We start from the raw sequence: 16,393 nt of genomic DNA, 5'->3' as shown, positions 1-16,393 counted from the left end.
TTTGTAGAGATCCAGATGTATCTTCCTGTGTCTCAGGCTGATTCCGTGGATGTTCAGGCTGGTCTGGTACCTATCCAACTCGACTCAGGGGACCAGCTGAAAAAGGGGTCCCCCACGCCTCCGCCATCTTAACCTATTCTCCCTGGAGTTTCTTTTTTAATTGCCTTCCTAAGCAAAATGAAAACCTATCGTTCTCCTCCCCGATATTATTTGCATACATTATTCCTTCAACCCACGGAGCCCACACACTACGTGCCAGAGACTGCAGCAGACAGAGCAAAATACAGAAAGAGATGAGACCCAATTTCTGCCCTCCCTGAGCTCACAAATGGGAAGACCCCCAAAGACAAGCAGGGGCCAAACCATGTTGCAGGACAGAGACTTTAGCATGAAGGAGAGAGGATATCCTGCACAGGTTTCTTGCAGGGGAGGAGGAGCAGTAATAAGAGAACGCAGGCCTGGATGCTCTGGGGGGAATGAACAAGAGGGGGGAGGCTAAGAGCTGGAGGGTCCACGGTTAGTAGCAGCAATGGGCTGATTAACTTCTCCCAGGCAGGGCTCACGAGTGGCCTCCATGGAATCAACCAACCTAAGAGACAGGCAGGTATGGGTAGGACACAGCCCCAAAACTCAGGGAGCACACAGTCCGGCACAGGAAAATGGCAACCAAGTCAGCAAGTCCCGTACAGTGTCCCCAGCAGAACAGAAGGAACACAAACACACTCAAGTCCAGGGACGATGCCACAAGGGGAAAGTACCACGGAGAGCAAAGGGGGTGGGAGGCAGGCAGGAAGGAGCTTCTGCCCAGACAGGTGTGCTTAGGTTGAGTCTTCAAGGAGGGCTCATGGTTAGTCAGAGGGAGGAGGGAGGAGTCACAATGCAGGAGGGAGGAGGCAGAGCAGCGTGTGGAGAGGTGCACTCACTGTGCCCTGAGAAATCAGCAGCAGCAAGGCTAGGACATGAATTAGAAGAAGGTGGTGTTTCGTCCAGGATGGACAGGTGAAGACCACATCACCAAGGTCCTGGGATCGGCCCGGGTTACAAGGAGCTGCCTGATGATGGACAGGACATTCCCTTATGTCAGGAGGACAGTGGCCTGCGCTCCGAGTACTGAATGGCAAGAAAGCCAAAATCCAGATGCGACCCTTCATGTCCTGATGGACAGCATCCACATGCACATTCGGCCTTCTGGAGAAAGAACCAGCAGGTGTCTTGTGTATAACATGTTGCAGGCACCACAGGGGCAGACTCAGCCCCGCAGCCAGAGGCTCCAGGAGCAACAGGAAGACAGTACCCACAGCCATATGCTCTTCCACTGGCCCAGGGCCAGGTGGCCGGTCACCTGTGACAAGTTACAGTGGATGCCTGCTGAGTGGAGGCTGGGCTGGAGGGCTCACTGGTCTCAGAAATGAGAACCTTATCAATGTGACTGCCTTTTCCAATCTGTCTCAGGTTAAACTGTGTCCCTCAAAATAGATGTTTGAAGTCTTCACTCTACCTGTGAATGTGACCTTATCTGGAAATAAGGTCTCTGTCAGACGATCAGGTAAAAATGAGTTCATTACAGTGGGGAGAAACCAAAACGACTGGTGTCCTTAGATAACAAGGAAGCAGCAGAAACACGCAGGGAGGCTGCAGGTGAAGGGGAAGGCAGAAATCAGAGTGTCGCACCTGCCATCTCAGCACCACCAAGACTGTCGGGAAACTGGCAGAAGCTGGGGAGACACAGGGAACACAGGGAACAGCTCCTCCCTCACAGCCCTGCTGACACCTTGATCTCGGACAACCGGCCTCCAGGACTGGGAGACGGTACACCTGTGCCGGTTACGCCACACGGTGCAGTCCTGTGTTACAAAGTGCGGTCCTGTCTTACAAAGCGCGGTCCTGTGGTACAAAGGCCCCAGGAAACACACTGTCTCACAAGACCTTCAGCTGACAGATGCTGGCAGCACAAAAAGGAAGTAAGGTGCATTTTGGAAGAAAATACATCACTATCCCTTTAAAAACCTGGAATATATTCAGTTCCACTGTAGTGATTTAATCCAAAGAATAATTTCCTAATCTTTGCACCTTGCCTGCAAGCTCCCTGACGTCCAGTGTCCAGCGCCCAGAGAGCCACGTGGAAACGAGCAGGCGGCAGGCCCAGCATAATCCTCGGCCACTCGAGGGTCACTTCATAAACATGGGCTCTCAGCTCACCTCTCCTGTCTGGTTGACTCTGGACACTGCATACAAGCAGGGGCATGCCCTCCATGACCTCTCCCAGCTCCTTCCACCCCCACAGTGACCTGTATGCTGCTTTTCCTTTGTCCTCTGCTCCAGGCCTTCATGAGCCTGAGAGAGAGAAATTAACCATAACTTAAAGGTAAATTTGTTCCTTGAACTTTACTATAAAGAGTAATCATCTAGAATTTGTATTCTCTGCAGAAAGCCAAGTAATATCCTGAAAAGGATCACACAGAAAAAGAAAATTAAATTTGACAAACAGAAATACATTTTCTTAGAGGAAAACGTAGGAGGGGAGAGGAGGAAAGAAAAAAAAAATCCCAAACTCGAATATGATCCGTGAAACTAAAACAGAACAAAAGGAAAGAGCAGAAAAACAATTATTCCATTTTTATTTGATGAATAAAGATACCAAGTTTCCCAAAGCCAAAACTACTTCCCCAAAAGCATTTCTCTGATCAGATTCTGATGAAAACCAAAATGAGAGTTGTCAAAGAAAGGAATTTGTTTTGTGTTAAAGGGTCTTTACAAAGACTGGAATATTTTATTCGGAATCTCGAAGACTGGCTAGCCCCGAAACGAAATGCTCACTGAAGAAACCTTTACCATCATGCCCACTATCCAATTTTTTTAAGTCAGATGCATAGCAAGGTTCGCTGGCTCGTGATAGGATCCCACTGTTTAAAGTGTACATTCTTCTTAGGAAGCAAAGAACAAGAGGTGGCAGTCCCCACATACCCAGGCCGACCGGAAATTGCTATCTATTCAGGAATGACGTCATTGCCCAGTGTTTATTAACCAGGATTTCAACTTCAACTGAGCAGGGGCAAACATAAAGAAGATGTAAGCATTTTCCCCTTCAGATCAGTAAAGTGTCTGAGATGAGAGGTTTGATCCTTAACCTCTACTTAATTTCTCCCTGTTTCCTCTCAAACATTGGCAATATATACTGAGAGCAGATAAGACAATCCAACTGTCAGCTATAAAAATTGAAAACAAGCAGAAGGCACCCATCACAACTACTCATTCGCTTAAGGACAGGGTCTGTTTTCACAGAGTTACATCTGCTTCCAGGCATACGTGACCGAAGCTGATTTTTTTTTTCCACTAAGATTTTAGGGTTAAAGATGCAAATGGACTAGAATTGTTAAGTCCGCATGCGTCCCAAGGGGAACTAAGGGACATGGCCCTCGGTGTTGTAATAGGTTCATGCTTCCTGGAGGTGTCTGGGAGGGACACCGGAGCAAGCTGCAGCCTGCCAAGTGCACAGAGGCTCACACCCACTTCACTCTTGTGCAAACCGGATTTCACAGACTGAGTCTGACGTCCAGTTTGTCGACCACTGTGGGACAGCTGCCATCTCCTCTCCCACCCCCAACTCCTACTGGAAGGGTTTAGCTAAACCCACTCTAAAAGCAATTCTTCTATTGAAATGATCCATTTTAATCAGTTCTTCTCATTCATCTGCTGTATGGGAGTCACCCCTTCAAGCAGGAAATAAAGCCACCAACGCTAATTACACAATTTTACAAAATGTCCAGATCTGAGGAGTCTCAGAAATCAAGCCCATCATGGCTTCCCTTCTGTGCTACAGTAACCACGGACTAAAAGGAAGGGTGGGCCGTTCTAGCAATATCCAAAACACTGAACATAAAAACCGATTGTGTGGCGGTGTTGGGGGCTCAGTCCGTTAGGGGTCTGCCTTCAGCTCAGGTCATGATCTCGAGGTCCTGGGATCTAGTCCTGTGTAGTCTGCCTCTCCCCCTCCCTCTGCTCCTCCCCCGTCTCATGCTCTCTCTTTCTCTCACTAATAAATAAATAAAAACTTTAAAAAAAAAAACCGATTGTGTGAAAATCCAAGGACACTGAGAAACTACTATCACGATAGTGTATTTACTGGATTTCTAATCTTTTGGATAATGATTGCTTCGCTGGCCCACGTCCCAGATAGCTGTGACAATGTCTGTTCACCCCTAAGAAAACGCGGTCAAAGAAAAAAAAGTTTTGGTTCCTTTCTTAATAAATCTAAGTGAGAACGTAAGAAGTCTCACCGTTCACATCAAACACATCAAAACAATGACTTAAACATAAAAATATCTTATTTTTTTCCATAGTTTCTCAAGGGTCAGTTATTCAGTCACGATTCACATACATCTGCCAGCAAAAGAAGAAATGTGTTCTGTTGTTTTTAATGAAAACAGCTATTTCCACAGAAAACAGGTGAAAAATAAGAAGTTTTAGTTTTAATTTCATCTTCATCAAGTACCATTTAAATAATAAAGAGCCTCACGACTGCCCTCAATGGAAAGGGCATCAACATGCAGGAAGACGGATCATATGCACAAGACTCATGATGGCACATACTTCTGAAACACGAGAACGGGCGCTAACTGCCCAAAAGAGCAAGAGAAAGGCACCAACGGGATACGCACCTTCGTATGTTTCCAAGATGTGCACAGTGTCTCCTATTTGTAAAGAAAGTTCATCCGCTCCCCTGGCATCGTAGTTATAAAATGCTGAGAAGGAGAAAGAGAAGGAAGGAGACATTAGTAGAGGCAGAAGTGACTTTGTTGGCTTATTTCTGCTTGTTTTTAATGGTGAAATACATTCAGTCTCTGCCCAGATCAGCCTCTCTGATAACACAAATACAGCCTTTTCATTCAAGAGACAAATATAAAGGGTCATCAGGTAAAAGAAATTTGGAACACCACACAATCGGGTTTTTTTTTTAGTGTGGTCTTGAAGAGCGATAGTGATCACGCCATGTGCGGCTGGCACAGAAACAGACACACAGACCAAGAAAATAACCGGGAAATAAACTCACACATACATGGTCAACATAGGTGCTGTGAAATCTGACATTTTAACCATCTTAGGTGTCCAACGCAGTGGCAGAGACATTCAGAATGTTGTGCAACCATGACCACGATCACCTTCCACAATGTTTTCATCCCTCCAAACAGTTAACTCCATACGTGCAGACCAGTAACCCCTACTCCCTCCCCACAGCCCCTGAGGACCTCTAGTCCACTTTCTGTCCCTACGAACGGGATTACTCTACCTGCTTCAGAGAAACACATCAAACAATACTGCCCTTTTCCCATCTGGTTTCTTTAACATAACGCTTCAAGGTTCATGCGTGCTGTACCATGTATCAGAAATTCATTCCTTTTTATGGCTGAATAATGCTTGTAATAGGAAGAAAACTGATACTGTAAACATTTTAATTATCACTTCATATACTGTCTTACATTTCCATTAATAGATTTTTTAGTTAATTACTTCCTAACTATCAATCAATTACACGTGGGCTGAATATTTTTTTTAATTTGAAAAGATAGATGCACTCCTATGTTTATTGCATCATTATTTATAATAGGCAAGTTATGGGACCAGCCCAAGCATCTATCAACAGATGAGTGGCCAAAAATCTGATATATATATATATATATATATATATATATATATATATACTGTATATATATATATACACACACAATGGAACACCACCCAACCATAAAAAGGAATGAGATATTGGTGGGCTGACTATTCTTTGGAAACCAACATGATTTTTTTTATCATATAACCAAAAAAATAAAATAAATTTAATTTAAAAATATAATCAAAATAATTATATAACCAATACTGGTATTAAGCCAAAAAGCTACATTATAATCAAATGGCAAAAATATGTCCAACATTAATAAGAAATTCTTAAAACGGGCAATACTCAACAAATCTGAAATCCCTCATATGTACCCTGACATAAAGCAGTTCTATTTCTTTCAGATAAGCACCTAAAAAAGTCATACCATGAAATGCCGACCACACTTTTGCCCAAGCATGATGAGACAGAGGTAACTATAGCAGTGGAAAAGGGCATTAGAAAGCATTTAAGATGCAAAAAATATTCAAGTAGACCACTCCCTTAAAAAAAAAAAAGGAAAAAGAAAGAAAACACTTGAGAAAGAAGAGCAAATCTGGAGGCAATCACAATCCCAGATTTCAAACTATACTATGAAGCTATAGTCATCACAACAGTATGATATTGGCACAAAAACAGAGATACAGGTCTGTGGAACCGGACAGAGAGCCGAGAAATAAATCCATGCTTATATGGTTAATTAACCAACAACAAAGGAGGCAAGAATATGCAATGGGAAAAGGACAGTCTCTTCAACACATGGCACTGGGAAAAGTGAACAGATACATGCAAAAGAATGAAACTGGACCACTTTCTGGCACCATAGGCAAAAATAAACTCAAAATGGATTAAGGACTGGGGAGCCTGGGCGGCTCAGTTGGTTAAGCATCTACCTTCAGCTCAGGTCATGATCCCAGGGTCCCTCTCCCTCTGCCTGTCATTCCCCCTGTTTATACTCGCTCTGTCAAATAAATAAATGAAATCTTTTAAAAAAATGGATTAAAGACCTACATGTGAGACTTGAAACCATAAACTCCTAGAAGACAGCACAGGCAATAATTCCTCTGACATAGGCCACAGAAACACATTTCTAGATATGTCTCCTCGGGGATGAGAAACAAAAGCAAAAATCAACTACTGGGACTGTAGCAAAAAAACAAAAAAACAAAAAAAAAACAGAAAAACAAAAAAATATTTTATACAGTGAAGGAAATCATCAACAAAACAAAAAGACAAACTACTGAACAGCGGAAGATATTTGCAAATGATACATCTGGTAAGAAGAGAGTATCCAAAACATACAATAAACTTCCACAACTCAACACAAAAAAAAAAAAAAAAATCCAATTAAAAAGTGGGCAGAGAACTTGAATAGACATTTTTTTCCAAAGAGGACATACAGATGGCCAACAAACACATGAAAAGATGCTGAACATCACTCATCATGAGGGAAATGAGAATCAGAACCACAACAAAACATCACCTTACACCTGTCAGAATGGCTAGAATCAAAAAGACAAGACATAACACGTACTGGTGAGGATGCAGAGAAAAGGGAACCTTTGTGCACTCTTGGTGGCGATGTAAATTGCATCTACTGTGGAAAATAGTATGGAGAGTCCTCAAAAACTTTAAAGTATAAACATCACATTCCACTACTGGGTATTTACCCAAAGAAAATGAAAACACTAATTCAAAAGAATATGTGCACCCGTGTTTAATGCAGCATTATTTACACCAGCCATGATACGGAAGCAGCCCAGATGTCCATCGGCAGAAAAACAGATAAAGAAGATGTGGTGTATACACACAATGGAATATTGCTCATCCATAAAAAAGAATAAGATCCTGCCATTTGCGACAACATGGATGGACCTAGAGGGTATTACGCTAAGTGAAATAAGTCAGACAAAGACAAACACCATAGGATTTCAGTTATATGTTGAACCTAAAAAACACACAAATGAACAAAGAAACAAACTAGAAAACAGACACATAAATACAGAGAACAAACTGGTGGTTGCCAGAGAGGAGTTGGATGCAGGATGGTTGAAACAGGTACAATTAAGAGGTACAAACTTCCAGTAAGAAAGAAACGAAACGAAACGAAACGAAACGGAAAGAAAAGAAAAGAAAAGAGAAAGAAAAGAAAAAAAGAAAAGAAAGAGAGAGAAGGAAAGAGAGAAAGAGAGAGGAAGAGGAAGAAAGAGTGAGAGGGAGAGGGAGGAAGGAAAGAGGAAAGGAGTAAGGGAGGAAAGGAGGAAGGGAGGGAAGAAGGAAGGGAAGGAGGAAGGGAAGGGGGAAGGGAAGGGAAGGGAAGGGAAGGGAAGGGAAGAGAAAGGAAGAGAAGGGAAAAGAGGGAATGAGGAAGGGAATGGGGAAGGGAATGGGNGGAAGGGAAGGGAAGGGAAGGGAAGGGAAGGGAAGGGAAGGGAAGGGAGCAAGAAAGAAACTGTGACACAGTATGTTCCTCCTTTCCATGAATCCTACTTAAAAAGATAGCAGACTAAATGTAAAACTCATCTTCAACATCCTCATCAGTTTGTCATCCATCCATCCTGAACACCCTGCCAGAACAGGCTATTTTCAAGTGGCGCCTCACTGTGTCCATCTCTCAAATTCTCCTTGATCGTAGCATGTGCAAACTCCTCCAGCAAGTACAGTGGGCCCTCCACCACCTGACCACTTCACCTCGCCTTCTTCCAACCACACACAGTCTGGGCCCCAGGAGGGTCTCTGTCCCTGCTTCTCCCTAACAGCAGAAGCCAGCCTGTCCCACACCTGTGTGGACCAACTTACCCTCCCCACCAAGGAGAGCGTCTTCCCACCAGCTGCACCTCTTCACAAAGCCGGGCTCAGTATGTTTCCCTCTCAACCCCGTCTCCAAACATCCCCACCACAGCACACCTCCTGCCATCCGCTCCATACCTGAGCTACCGTGGCTGGGAAGGCAGTGTAGGCCCAGGCAGCCTCCCTGGTTTTCACGTCCATGGTCCCTGGGGCCAGATGAAATGCACAGGGTCACGCCTCCACCCCTGAGGATCCAAGGGACCTCCAGCAAATTACCTATCTTCTCCATATTCAGCTTTCCCCATAAAATAAGGCTCTTGATATCTGCACCTTCTAGGACCATGTGTGCATTCTGTGTCTTAAAGACAACAATGCCACTGGCAGATTTGGGGATTTGAACACTGGGTGTCCTGCAGTGAACACTTAGTAAATGATAAAGGGTCCTATTATGGTCGGGAGTATTTTGTTTTTACTGCAATAAAGACTTCTATCCCTACCAGAATCCTTTTTAAAAAACCAAAGTGAGCAGACCAACACATGATCACAAAAATCCTAAAACGTAAAAAACCATATACATGTAGAAAATTCCATTTTCATAGGTATTTTCCTCTATTTCCACCAAAATTCATAAAATTTAAATGTCCTCAACTGACATAAATGGTTATTAGTAGTTATCAAGTTTATTTAGCATTTTATGGTGAAGTTTAACAAGAAATAACTGCATTAGGTAAAGGAAGCTCGGAGCATATGCCAGCGTTTCCTGGTTCAGCATAACCATATTCCTAAGCCTTTAGGAGCCATAAATGCGTTTCTCACAGTTCTTAACAGCATCCCTGCCAGCATGCCTATTCTGTTAGAGCCGTGCAAAAAATAAACACATCAAAAATAATAAAAATAAAATAACATGAACACGTCCACTATAAACTCATTCAGGCCCATGTAAATTTGTAAGGCACACACGCAAAAATCTCTAAGTACCTGCCCCTCCCTCTCTGAAGTAGGCAGACAAAAGCAGTTATGGGAAAAGGAACTTCAAATTCAGCTATGAAATGAGCCGTAAAGACCCCTGATTTTATAGACGAAAGGGAAAAGGGCCTCTGAGGGTTCATGCCTGTGGCCCCAAAAGACACGGCAGAGGTAGGACTACCACAGTGATGCCCAGCCCCTGGCCCTGTGTTCTTAGTATCACAGCCTAAACAATCCCATGTTTAAAAGCAAACTGAAAAACTCAACTGTATAAGATTACTGGCCGAAGGAATGGGAAGGAGGGGGAAGTATGGTGGATAGAATGATGCCCTCCCCCAAAAATGTCCACATCCGAGTCCCTGGAACCCTGTGAGGTGTTACCCTACGTGGCAAAGGGGGCTCTTGCCGAGGTGTCTAGGGTAAGGATCTCCAATGGGGATGCTAATCCTGGATTATCCAGGTGGGACCAGTACAATCAGAAGGGTCCATAGGAGGGAGGCAGGAGGGCCCGAGTCAGAAGATGTGATGCAGCAAAGGTTGCAATGATTCAAGGAAGGAGCCACAGGTGGAACGCAGGTGGCCCCAGGCAACCAGAAAAGGCAATGAAGTGGAATCCGCCCCTCCCCGGGCCCTCCAGAAGGAATACAGCCCACACCTTGATTTTAGAACTTCTGACCTCCAGAGCTGTAATATCAATACGCGTCGTTTAAAGCTCCTGAATTTATGGTAATTGGTTACAGCAGCCATGGGGAATACACAGGGAGGCATGCGGAAGACAACACGAAAGGAGTGTTTTGTGGTTAATTTATTTGGCACGGAAGGCAGCTGGCATCAAAACCTGACAGTCCGTGGCTGAGGTTCCCCAATTCTTGGGTGACAGAAAAACGAACACAATGCAATGAATTTTTCTTAAACCCAGAAGTATTCAAGATAAGAGACTAATTCTGGTTATTTGACCTTTCAAAGCTGTCCCTCTTTGGATAGTGAGAATAGGATGAGAAAAGAGCAGAAACGTCTTATTTATTAAGATGATGATGACAGATGACATCTGCGTTTTAAAATGTCTTTACTTGACAGAAGCACAAAGATGGCAGCCTCTTTGTGAGTTGCCCATTTGTCTTCTTTATTTTTCTGATCTGTTAAGATCTGGGAATAAGTCCACAGAGAATATGACCCTCCTGTGTCCGCTCACACCTTTGGATTCACCTCCATCTGGCTGATGGCCTGTATGCTTGATATATTCCTCCCCCGCAAACCCATTTGCCCTTTTTAATAGCCTGGCTAAAGCGGTTGTCACTGGGTATACACGCACATTCAGCTGAATTTCTCGGTCCTGGACTGCAGAGCCCACTGTAGCAGCTTGCCATGCTGCCTGTGGGAAATGAGAAAGTGAAATGAGAAAGACTCAGAGATGAACCCAGCACAAAGGTTCTTTCCCAGAATGGTGGTGTTGTTTTTTTGTTTTGTTTTTTTTTTCTTCTTCTGGAAGAGTCACCAGCAGCCCAGAGTGAGTAAGCACATGGATCTTTTTTCCCAAAATAAAAATTTAACACTCTGGGGGCGCCTGGGTGGCACAGCGGTTAAGCGTCTGCCTTCGGCTCAGGGCGCGATCCCGGCGTTGTGGGATCGAGCCCCACATCAGGCTCCTCCGCTATGAGCCTGCTTCTTCCTCTCCCACTCCCCCTGCTTGTGTTCTCTCTCTCGCTGGCTGTCTCTATCTCTGTTGAATAAATAAATAAAATCTTTAAAAAAAAAAATTTAACACTCTGGTCTGTGCCTCACTTAGCTTATACGCATCAGAGACATGAAAAGGCAAAGTCATCACCTCTATTCAATCTCCTAATCACCCTAAAAATGGCTGCCTGGGGATGTAAGGAAAGAAATGTGGCTCGAAAATGAGAGAAGAGGGCTTCCACTTACACCCATATCATTCGTAAGACGAACAGCGACACAGTGGATGAAGCTACTACCGCTGCTGATGATGATGGTACAACACTGGGATACTGGGGACAATGCTCATGATAATCATGGTGATGGTGGTGCTGCTGGTGATGACAGTGATGATGCTGGTGGTGCTGATGGTGGTGGTAGTGATGGTGGTGATGACAGTGCCGGTGGTGCTGCTGGTGATGACAGTGATGATGGTGGTGGTGGTGATGGTGCTGATGGTGGTGGTGGTGATGGTGATGATGGTGACAGTGGTGGTGGTGATGATGACAGTGATGATGTTGGTGGTGGTGATGGTGCTGATGGTGGTGGGGGTAATGGTGCTGATGGTGGTGGTGGTGATGGTGGTGATGACAGTGCTGGTGGTGCTGCTGGTGATGACAGTGATGATGTTGGTGGTGGTGATGGTGCTGATGGTGGTGGTGGTGATGGTGCTGATGACAGTACCGGTGGTGCTGCTGGTGATGACAGTGATAATGTTGGTGGTGGTGATGGTGCTGATGGTGATAGTGGTGATGGTGGTGATGACAGTGCCAGTGGTGCTGCTGGTGATGACAGTGATGATGTTGGTGGTGGTGATGGTGGTGGTGATGGTGATGATGATGGTGACAGTGGTGGTGGTGATGATGATGGGGCTGATGGTGACACTGGTGGTGACAGTGGTGATGGTGGTGATGACAGTAATGGTGGTAGTGGTGATCATGATGACAGTGGCAATGATGATAGTGGTGGTGGTGACAATGCTGATGATGCTGGCTGACATTTACTGATTATATACTGGGCTAGGCAATAGACACAGAACTTCACATGTTCAGACTAATTTAACCTCACAACAGTCCTATGAAGTGGATATAGAATTTCTTCCATTTCTTTCATCAGAGTTTGTAGCAGCCCGGAGTCCGCCATGTCTAAGCATCCCCTAGAGGAGCTGAACAGGGCCACAGCCAGCCTGAATGAAGGGCCTCAAGGCCAACACCATGCACAGACCCTTCCACAATCCTTGGCCAGCGTCAACCACAGCCCTCCCTGGACCTCAGATTGCCCTCCTGGTAGCCCCTCTGCAACTCACAACACCCAGCCTGGAGTTCCCTGACAGGCAAAGATGGCCAGGCGTTTCTGAAGTCCAACAATGTCTAAAGCATTCATCTGATGGACTTCTCATTCCTCACAAAGAACTCAAGCTGAGGTTATTCCAGGAATGTAAGGTTGGTGTAACATCTAAAAACCAATCAAGGTAATTCACCACATTAACAGAGTAAAGGAAGAAGAGTCATAGGACCATCCCAACTGGTAAAGAGAAAGCATTTGAGGAAATATAATTCCAATTCAGGGAAAAACAAAAAACCAACCTGACTACTCTGGCTTAGGAAAAAACTACTACCTCCATCCATCAACCAATTTAACAGATGAAAACACAGATCCCTACAGCTGAGTTCTGACTTGCTCAAGGTGACCCAGGGAGTTGATGACAGCCCTGGAACTCCACGGTGTCCCTTCCAGACTATCTCCAGCATCCCACACTGCCTAACCCAAGCCTTTCCCATCTCTCCCTGCAGTGAAAAACAGCATTTTAGCTGATCTCCTTACATAAGCTCTCTTTTCTTCTGTTACCAGTTACCTTCCTGAAATCTTACTCCAAAACACTGTACAATTTCCCTTGGCTTTGTGAATAATGGGTACAGTCTCCAGGACAGCATCCAAAGCCCTGAGGGATGGGACTTGAACGCATCTTTCCAATCTCGTATCCAGCCTCATACTCCTCCAGTCCCCCCCCCAACTCCAAGGCCTTCCGAAAGCTGCTCTGCCCGTGGAAATACCTTCCTCCCTCCACTTCTGAAGGTCCCTTGCCTACAAGACCCATTTTTCATTTCACATTCTTCTCCAGATCCTTCCTGAATTCTGACTTTCTCCACTGACCAAAAAAAGGTATGTGCATACCTAAATTAATTGCTTGCTCCACAACTCTTTCCTATAAGCTCTCTGACATCCCATGGCCTTGCAGAAGTCCTTATCTAAGTATCTGTTTCTCCCTCCAGACCAGATTTCCTTGAGGGAAGTAAACATTTATTAATCATTGGCTTTCCCACAGTAGTTAAGACCATGCCTCGCAGGCAACTCAATAAAAATTCACAGAATTAAACCAGATCACCAAGTACTCCTTCCTGTTTGGTCTGCCAGAGAGTGAGAGCACACAGTGTACATGTTCCTCTTCTTCAAAATGACCCTGCCCTCTGCAGATCTAGGAGCCTGAAACTTATTCAATCAATAAGAAAGAGACACACAGCCATTAGCTTTACTGTCTCTGCTTTGGGTCTCTTCCATCTAATGAGATAACTCACCATCGGTACTGATTCAAAGCCTCCTTAAAACATTGAAGGTATAGGCTTGACCACACATTACTTCTAAAATCTCCTCAGCTCTTTCTATCCCACACAGGGTCCCCTTGAAATATAACTTCAGGATTTCAAGTAGCAATTTAAAAGTTAATTAATTCTTTTAAAAAGTCAATTCGTGAAAATTAATTGCTCTGTTTTTGATCTCATTCCCTTTGTCTTGCCTTCAGTTGGAGAAAAATGTTCAATAGCATGCATCTTCTCAGGGCTGGGGGAAATGCAGACCATATCCTTAAGGGGACGAGGGCAAGGGCCCTGTCTCTGCCTGCTTCAAGGCTTCATTCTAAGGCGCCCCCATCTGCTATCTGGTCCATGCCAAAAACATACACTTGGTATTTCCCAAGACGCTAGAGGGCTCCTGCTCTGGTCTAGTGCTGAGCTGGTGCTGGGGTTTGAAAGACGTGCTGGGCCCAATGCAGTCACTGGGAGCAGCTACCCTACAGCCTGGTCCTCTAAGAAGTAACCCCTTCACACACTGGACCCAAATAGAAAATCCAGTGAAGAAAGAACCAGAACATTTTATATATCTCCTTTGAACTTTACTCTGGATGGAGACCAGCCCTGCACCCCCAATCTGTATTAGAGCTGAGGGCTGGGTTTCCTAAATTCCATCTTCAAAAAGAGACTGGTAGCCATGCCATTACTAGCTTCTATGGCCGGTAAGCCAGTCCTTCCCCCTCACCGATTTGGAGGCATACCACTCAGGCAAGGTTAGAGTTTCCCAGAGCCCTGAGCCATACTGAATCAGAGCACTGCTTTTGCCAATAGTCTTGATTTTCCCAAGCAGCTGAAAGTACCTGGCACACAGCGGGACCTTTAAAATGGATGGATGGATAGATAGATAGGCGGAAGGGAGGCAGGGAGGGAAGAAGGGAGAGAGGAAGGCAAGATGAAAACAGATGAAAGACCTAAACACAAAAGCTACAACTATAAAACCCTTAGAAGAAAACATAGGAGAGAAGCTTTATGGCCTTGGACTTCACAATGATTTCTTGGATAAGATGCCAAAAGCAAAGGCAACAAAAGACAAAATAGATGTTGGACTTCATCAAAATTTTAAATGGTGGTGCACCAAAGAAAACTATCAACAGTGTGAAAAAGCAGCCCTCAGAATGGGAGAAAATATGTGCAAAACACATATCTGACAAGGAATTGATCATCAAAATATTTAAGGAGTCCCCACAATTCAACAACTACAACAAGAAACAAACAACACAATTTAAAAAAACGGGCAAAGGACCTGAATAGACCTTTCTCCAAAGAAAATATACCAACGGCCAGTAGGCACACGGAAAGATGCTCCAATCACCAGTCAAGTTAATGAGGCCGCCCATCACACTCGCTGGATGACCAGTATTAAAAACCCAGTAAATAAGTGTTGGCAAAGCTGCAGAGAAACTGGAAACCTTATACACTGCTGGTGGGGCTGTGAATGAGTACCGCCATTGTGAAAACAGTCTAGCTGTTTCTCAAAAACTTAAAACTTAGAATTACCGTACGGCCAAGCAATTACACTTTCAGGTGTAGCCAAAAGACCTGAAAGCAGAAACTTGAAGAGATAATGTGCACAGCCATGTCCACGGCAGCGCTAGTGACAACAGTTAAAATGTGGAAGCAACCCAAGTGTCCACCCAGGGATGAATGGATAAGCAAAATGTGTTCTGTCCATATATGGACTATTATTCAATCTTGAAAAGGACGGAAGATCTGGCACCTGCTGTCACAGGGATGAAACTTGAGGACATTATGCTAAGGGAAATAAGCCCGATGCAACAGGACCTATGTGGCAAAATTCCACCTACGTGAGGTTCCTACGGTTGTCAAATTAATAGACAGAAAGTAGAATGGTGGTTTCCAGGGGCTGGGGGGAGAAGGGGGTTGGGATGTTAGTCTTTAATGAGCAGAGCTTCAGTTGGGGAAGACGGGAAAGTTCTGGGGATGGATGGTGGTGGTGACTGCACAGTAATGTGAACGTACTTAATGCCACAGAACCGCATACCTACAAATGGTTAAAATGGTAAACTTATGTTATGTATATTTTACCATAATTTTAAAGGATGCAAAGAATAAAAGGAAAGGCTGCTAGAGAAAATGAGGAGTTCCTAGTGGATTTAGCATCTCCCGTTCCTGGGCACCGTGAAATAGTCAGCGGCTGCCCCTACAAGCTCCCTGTGGGTGTAGCAGCTTCCCTCCTTTACCTGGTTCGACACATTAGGTTCAGACGGGAAAATGAAGCAAGAAGAAATTAGGGGCGATGGGCTCAAGATCAAAGAACACCTCCAAGTATGTGTGACGGAGAGAGAGAGAAAGGGAAAGAAAACACCCACAGTTCTAAAAAGGAGACCACTTTCAAAGTTTCAAAGTCACAGAGCTATTTCTTTTGGGTTCCTATCTTTCTTTCTTAGGAACAGAAATGGTTTCATAGCCAATAAAATCCCCCAGGGCAGGATTTCCTGCAATGTTTGAATATCAGCATCAAGGAACTCATCTAAATAATTACAAGACCGAGCAGGGGCACAGCAAGATAAAGGACGGGTGTTTGCTATTCAGGATTTCTTCTTGCCTTTCGGATGGAAACAGGTGGGAGGGATGGTGAAGATCAGAGTGCGAGAAGAAACGAACAAAAGAGTCTTTTCTCAAATTCTAA

General features: G+C 44.5%; 1 protein-coding gene across 1 annotated transcript in view; it reads right to left on the bottom strand.

Moving 5' to 3' along the window:
- The window catches only part of DOCK1 (dedicator of cytokinesis 1), a 468,169-nt gene that overhangs the window by 446,598 nt on the left and 5,178 nt on the right, over positions 1-16,393 (bottom strand). The window contains exon 2 of the mRNA XM_034663641.1: positions 4,659-4,742. Coding sequence (XP_034519532.1) covers positions 4,659-4,742 — 84 coding nt within the window. The remainder of the gene's footprint in view (positions 1-4,658; positions 4,743-16,393) is intronic.

This window comes from Ailuropoda melanoleuca, chromosome 6, assembly GCF_002007445.2.
Source record: "Ailuropoda melanoleuca isolate Jingjing chromosome 6, ASM200744v2, whole genome shotgun sequence".
Lineage (NCBI taxonomy): Eukaryota > Metazoa > Chordata > Mammalia > Carnivora > Ursidae > Ailuropoda > Ailuropoda melanoleuca.
The sequence above is the reverse complement of the archived record's forward strand: the minus strand, read 5'-3'. Positions and strand labels throughout refer to the sequence as shown.